General features: G+C 46.8%; 1 protein-coding gene across 1 annotated transcript; it reads left to right on the top strand.

The window, feature by feature from the left end:
* The first annotated feature begins 215 nt into the window (after positions 1-215).
* On the top strand, positions 216-1,391 carry CCL21 (C-C motif chemokine ligand 21). Its single transcript, XM_049625563.1, has 4 exons — positions 216-371; positions 466-586; positions 675-857; positions 939-1,391. The coding sequence occupies exons 1-4, from the start codon at positions 305-307 to the stop codon at positions 970-972; spliced, it is 405 nt and encodes a 134-aa protein (XP_049481520.1). The 5' UTR covers positions 216-304; the 3' UTR covers positions 973-1,391.
* Positions 1,392-7,005: the final 5,614 nt, after the last annotated feature.

Genomic DNA, 7,005 nt, shown 5'->3' with positions numbered 1-7,005 from the left:
GGCCAAAGGTAGAAAAAGGGCTGGACAGATTCAATTGATATTGAGGAGACAGACTCAGGAGGCTTGGGATCCGATGGGCTGTGTGAAGTTTTCGTTTCCGCATACTAGTGAGGCAGCCTTTCAGGAAGGAAAAGGAGGGAGATCCCTATTCTTGCATGGACAGAGTGGCTGGGGATGGAGGAAGTGAAAGTGTCTGCCTGCATAAATAGGCAGCAGACCAGTCCTAGCTGACACACGGACCCCCAACTTGCAGCTGTCCACCTCGCCTACCGCTCTGGCCTCACACTCACCTTCTACCACAGCCATGGCTCAGTCATTGGCTCTGAGCCTCCTTGTCCTGGTCCTGGCCTTCTGCATCCCCTGGACCCAAGGTATCAAAGAGGGAGTTGCCTAGGATGGGGAGAAGGGGAGGCGCGGGTGGGAGCCTACCAGGAGCCCCGGCTCCCTGTAAACCCCACCCTGCAGGCAGTGATGGAGGGGCGCAGGATTGTTGCCTCAAGTACAGCCTAAGGAAGATTCCCGCCCAGGTTGTCCGCAGCTACCGGAAGCAGGAGCCAAGCAGGGGCTGCCCCATCTCAGCTATCCTGTGAGTGGGTGCAAGAAGGTGGGTGCAGCTGAGTGGGGAGGGCATGGCGGGCAAAACTAGGACAGGCTTGCTAATGCCCAACCCCCAGGTTCTCACCTCGGAAGCGCTCTCAGCCAGAGCTATGCGCAGACCCTAAAGAGACCTGGGTGCAGCAGCTGATGCAACGTCTGGACAAGCCACCAGCCCCACGGAAACAAGCCCAGGGCTGTAAGAGGGACAAAGGAGCCCCCAAGTCTGGCAAGAAGGGAAAGGGCTCCAAAGGCTGTAAGAGGTGAGGAAGCTAGAGGGACAGTGGGAGGGAAGTGAAGGGGAGCCCTGATCAGCCCCTCAAACCCCTCTTCTGCCCTCCCAGGACTGAACAGCCACAGACCCCAAAAGGGTCATAGCCCAGTGACCAGCCTGGAGCCCAGGAGGCCCCCACCAGCCTCACTGGGGCTTGGAGCCCCAATCCAAGGAGCAAGAAGTGGGCTAGGAGAGGGGGTAGACTCAGGGGCCGCAGAGCAGCCACCTCATGCTGGCCTTGCCTCACCCCTTCTCCTGCTTCAACCATCCCATCTGTATACCCAGCCCTACCCTGCATGGCTACATTGCCCACACCAGGCCAGACCCAGAAAGGCAGAGGAGGGAGAGTCTCCCAGGAAGTGTGAGAGGAGGCAGCAGGACTGTCCCCTCTGAGAAAAGGTCACCCAGGATACTGGACCTGACCCTACTCCCACTGCACCCTACTGCTTTCTTGTAAATACAATTTATATCTAACAATAAAAACCTGTTCCAGCCTCCCACCCAAGTATCTGTTCCTGTGTGTTTGCGTCAATGGGGAAGCCAGTGTCACTACAGGGTGGGGTCACACACTCTGGTCCCAGCCAAGAACTTGACCTGGAAAATTCTATTTTCTCACCTATCCCAAGAGTTTCCTTGCCTCCCAGTTACCCTGGCAGTAGAGGGATCTGGGCTGCTCCCGGTCTCTGAGAAATCCCTGTCAGTGAGAGATGGTGGACCAAGAGCACACATCGCCAAAAGCTCTGCAGGCCTCTGAGACCCTGAAGAGGGCTCTTCCCTGGTTATGTCCAGCATGCTATCACTTCAGGAGTGACCTCCAGATCTTTTCCTAGCTCTGCCTGGGACTGCCACCACTTTCCCTGGGGTCCTCTGAATACGAAGGTCCAAGGACTTCTTTGGGAGGGTCCCCAGAAGGGAGAATGGAACCTAGGCCTGCCTGTAACACAGGCAAACACAAGTTCTACTAAAACCTACCCTATGCACAGTTCCGGCCCTGGGACCCCTTCAGAGCCCCCATCCCTTCCCAAATACCCACACACTCCTGCCCTCATCAGTGAAGCTGGGTCTCTCTTTGTTTAATGGAGCTGTGTGCTTCTCTATTCCTATCTGGGCTTCTTGACTCCCTAAGCTCCCTCCCAGGTGGGAAAGCCTTCTCTCCTTCCCTTTCTTCCCTAGGGTACTTTAGCCCCTTTAACCTCTGAGACCAAGGACTAAGTCTCCTGTGGCAGGTATTTAGAACCCCAGAATTCAAATGCAAATCGGTGTCCTCTCTAAGAAGACTCTGGCCTGGCTCTTCTCTACCTCTTCCTCCCCAGAGCAGAGATCCCCTCATTGCTTCTTTTATCCCCATAGGGGATAAAAGGGATATAGGGAGAGGGAAAACCATTGGGGAGCCAGGCCATGTGGGAAAGAAGGGAATAGATCCTGGGTGAGGGGCGAGAAGCTAGAGGTGACTGCCCCACCACCTTTTCCTTCCGTGGGAGCCTGAGCACACCACATCATTTACTACTTATCATAAAGTCATTAAAGTAAGTGCTGTCTGGTCTTCCTGCAATGGGCGAAGATGGGGGCTCTTCCTACCTATCCTCGTGCAGCAGGTGTGATCTTAGTCTGAAAATTCAGATATGCAAGAATTACTGCATTTGTGTGTGTGTGTGTGTGTGTGTGTGTGTGTGTGTGTTTTAATTATTTTTGAGAGAACATGACCAGGGGAGGGGCAGAGAGAGATGGAGACAGAGGATCCGAAGCAGGCTCTGTGTAGTCAGAACTGCAGTGTGGGGCTCAAACCCACAAATCATGAGATCATGACCTGAGCTGAAGTCGGACACTCAACCAACTGAGCCACCCAGGTGCCACAAGAATTATTGCATTTTAAAATGTTCTTTCAATGAACTTAATCCTACTCCAAGCCCCTGCACTGGAGTGCTAATGAGGAATTCAACATCAGGAAGTCTGGAGATCCCACTTGCCAAGGGCTGTGCAAAGGTCATAGAAACATCAAGGCACAGAAGAGGCATCCTATCTGCTCCCCACACCATCCCATCACTGGACATCAGTCTTACCAGTAAATGCTAAGGCCCCTGTGGTACTAGCAGGTATGACTCTTCAGGTGCTGGCTTCTCAAACTCTTAGCTCTGTGCCACATTAGAGACACGGGAACTCAGCTATAAAAGACTCTGGGCTTGAACCTGGCTTCCCATGACACCCCCACAGAGCCATTCACTCAGATGCTGACACTTGCTTCAACACAGCCAGGGATCACAGCCCATTGCTGGACATACATACCAATTCCCTCCCAGTCAGAAAGACCTTTCTTCAAAATCCTTCCTCTCCCCAGTCCCTCCGGGGCATAACCTCTTCCCAGGTGTGCTTCTGACTTTTACAAAAGCAGAAGGGCCTTTGACATCAGGATGCCTCTATTCTTAGCCATGCCAAAACTCGAGGTTGCTCCGGAGTAAAAGGAAACACATAAGCAGAACTTTGTATTTCGCTAAATTATCCTGTTAATTATCTATGCCTCATCTGTGCCTCAAACCCTGCCCTGAGCAGGCATGCAATATATTCCTTATTCCATCAGAAAACGAGTGGCCACTGTCCTTATCTGCCTTCATCTTTGACAATGTTATCTTGTTCTTTCTTTTTTCTTAAGATGCATAATTTATTTTTTTTAAACAATCTTACATTCTTTTTTTTTAAATTTTTTTTCTTAATGTTTTTATTTATTTTTGAGACAGAGAGAGACAGAGCATGTGCAGGGAAGGGGCAGAGAGAGAGGGAGACACAGAATCGGAAGCAGGCTCCAGGCTCTGAGCCATCAGCACAGAGCCCGATGCGGGGCTCGAACTCACAGACTGCGAGATCATGACCTGAGCCGAAGTCAGATGCTCAACCAACTGAGCCACCCAGGCGCCCCTTAAGATGCATAATTTAAAAAAAAAATAAGTAATAGTCATGGCTTTTCAAAATATCAAAAAACTTTTGAAAACCATTTCCTACAAATTTTTTAAATGTTTTTATTCATTTTTGAGAGAGAGAAAGAGAATGAGCAGAGGCGGGGCAGAGAGGTGGGGGTGGACAGAGGATTCAAAGCGGGCTCTGAGCTGATAGCAGTGGGCCCAATGCAGGGCTCAAACTCTTGAACCACAAGATCATGACCTGAGCTGAAGTCAGAAGCTCAATGGACTGAGCCACCCAGGTGTCCCACTTCCTGTAAATTTTAACTCTTAAGCTACTTCTTCTAGGAGTTAGTGCCATACATCTAAATACTTTGTTCACACTTCTGTTTCTCGGTTTATCTATTTAAACGTTGTCAATTGGCTTCCTATTATAAAAAATGGGGAATTAACTCTTACCAACCCTCCTCTTCTGTCACCCTGTCCTCTAAATATAGTCATACCACTATATTTAGGTCATGATCAGAGTTTACATTATTATCACCATGTAATTGTTCACTGCATAGCACAGTAGTGTACTTGGCTTACTTTTCCTTTGCCACTTGCCTTTTGGGGTTTTTTCTAAGTTCTAATTTCTCTTCCATTTTTAAAACACCTCTATCTTGTCACTATCATAAACTCAATACTTTTCAATGTTTCATCATATGAGATGAATGAAAGACCCAATGTTTCAAATATATGTAATAGAGGAAACTATAGATACGTGTGTTTATAACCTTGAGATAGAAAGAGCTTAAGATGTAAAACCAAAACCAAACCAAGACAAAAAGATTAAAACCATAAAACACAAACCATAAAGGAAAAGATCAACACCATTAAATTCAAAGACTAGTAGGAGTTCAGGGTAAAGATGGCAAATTAAACACATGCATTTATTTGTACTTCTTCCTGAGCCCCAACTAAAACTACAGTAAATGTTTTTGGTGTGTGTATGTGTGTAAAGGACAGAAATGGGAGAGGAGATGAAGGTAAATTTCCAAAAGACTGCTGCTTAGACAAGGAAATATTTCCATAAAAACAAGTACAAAGTGGGGCGCCTGGATGGCGCAGTCGGTTAAGCGTCCGACTTCAGCCAGGTCACGATCTCGCGGTCCGTGGGTTCGAGCCCCGCGTCAGGCTCTGGGCCGATGGCTCGGAGCCTGGAGCCTGTTTCCGATTCTGTGTCTCCCTCTCTCTCTGCCCCTCCCCCGTTCATGCTCTGTCTCTCTCTGTCCCAAAAATAAATAAAAAACGTTGGAAAAAAAAAAAACAAAAACAAAAACAAAAAAAACAAGTACAAAGCATACAATAAAATTATAAATTTGAAGGACTTCCAATGCCTTGCTCATGCATATGTAAAAATAAATATTTTACTGAATAGTAGTATACCTGTGTTCAATAGGGAGACAATGGCTTCTACTAGGAATGTAAAAGAAGAAAAAAAATTCTAAAGAGCAAACATCCCCCAAATTTACAAAATCATCATCCCCTCAATCATGAAAAGCCACTGTAATCCCTGGAATCCAGTTTTCCTTTAACACTAAAGCACTAAAACATTTCATTGCTTTAAAACTGGGTCTATTGAGGGGCACCTGGGAGGCTCAGTCAGTTAAGTGTCCAACTTCAGCTCAGGTCATGATCTCCCAGTTCATGAGTTCAAGCCCTACATCGGGCTCTGTGCTGACAGCTCAGAGCCTGGAGCCTGCTTTGGATTGTGTGTCTCCCTCTTTCTCTGCCCCTGCCCTGCTCACACTCTGTCTCTGTCTCTCAAAAAGTGAATAAACGTTAAAAAAATATATATATTTTTTAAATGGGTCTATTGCTTTAAAACTTTCTGCTAACAATAAGTCACCCTCAGGACCATTCAGAAAATTACTAATACCATGTTTTTAAATGATCTTGTCACTATCTCTCCCATGAAACAACACACACACTTATGAAATGATGGGCCAGCTCCTTCTTGTCAGAGTTGCCTGGGAATTAGAAGCCTCCCATTTCCCCTGGCCCTCCTTTGTGAATCCTTTAAGGACCACTTTGATACAAATGTAAGGGGTTCTGGGGTGCCTGGGTGGCTCAGTCGGTTGAGCGGCTGACTTCCGCTCAGGTCATGATCTCGCGGTCAGTGAGTTCGAGCCCCACGTCAGGCTCTGTGCTGACAGCTCAGAGCCTGGAGCCTGTTTCAGATTCTGTGTCTCCCTCTCTCTGACCCTCCCCCGTTCATGCTCTGTCTCTCTCTGTCTCAAAAATAAATAAACGTTAAAAAAAAAATTCAAATGTAAGGGGTTTGTATCCCATATCCTTAACCCTGTCCAGAGCTAGTGAGACCTCCTAAAAACATCTTAAGCTCAGTAATATGAACCTGAAACGAATTCCAAACTAAGCAATCAGATTTCTCAACCACACCTCCCACAATACTTGGGCCATACTCTGGCTAGCCACTATTTCATTCTTTCCTCATCAACCCAAGCCTTTAGAGGGTCATGATCACCAATGACAGAGCCTTTCTTTTGATATATTCCTTTCAAAAATTAAAAATGGAACAATATAGAGGTACCAGCACAGCACCACTAACACACTTGGCATCTGTACCTTGCATTAGGGCACAGGAATGTCAGAGGGACTGGGCCCACACTTACTATTTATGAAACTCAAAATTAATTTGTTTCCTGGCTTTAAGCATTTACCTGTGAAAACGCCTTCAGCTCACTGGCCTCTTTTGTGAAGTTCTTTCTCTTTCCCACATCCAGGTGCTATTTTTCCTTGTATTTTGGGTCAAAATGATGCTGTGTTGTTTTATGAAATTCATCAATGCTTCTATCCTTTGGCATCAGTCTTGACCAATGAGTTACCATTTTCATAAATGCTTAAGTTGCCAAGCGTCTTTTTTTAACACCTATATTTTTAATTCTTCTATTGGTGTTTACAGTTCCACCTGCAGAGAATGTATTAGCTATGAAAAGAAGCTGAAGACTTTGTTTTCTTCAGGACATCCCTTTCTCGGTGGTGACAAACCAAAACACCCCAGGGAAACTCTGATGCCATGTTCTTGAAGACTTTCGCCTTAGAGCTATGGAACTGTTGTCATAATAAATTTCAATCTAATATTAAGAGAACGAAATTCCACTATTGACCACCTGGGCAGCCAGAGCCAATTTCGGTTCAGAATCCACGCCGTCACTGCCACCACCACTCCCACCCTGTGAAACT

The sequence above is a fragment of the Panthera uncia genome, chromosome D4 (genome assembly GCF_023721935.1).
Source record: "Panthera uncia isolate 11264 chromosome D4, Puncia_PCG_1.0, whole genome shotgun sequence".
Taxonomy (NCBI): Eukaryota; Metazoa; Chordata; class Mammalia; order Carnivora; family Felidae; genus Panthera; species Panthera uncia.
This window is presented reverse-complemented; position numbering and strand designations above follow the sequence as displayed.

What these genes read in the sequence shown, in the direction of transcription:
- CCL21 (XM_049625563.1), top strand. Translation starts at nt 305, where the DNA reads ATGGCTCAGTCATTGGCTCTGAGCCTCCTTGTCCTGGTCCTGGCCTTC. An exon ending in TGCCCCATCTCAGCTATCCT is followed by an intron (nt 587 to 674) that starts GTGAGTGGGTGC and finishes CCCAACCCCCAG; the next exon opens with GTTCTCACCTCGGAAGCGCT. An exon ending in GGCTCCAAAGGCTGTAAGAG is followed by an intron (nt 858 to 938) that starts GTGAGGAAGCTA and finishes CTGCCCTCCCAG; the next exon opens with GACTGAACAGCCACAGACCC.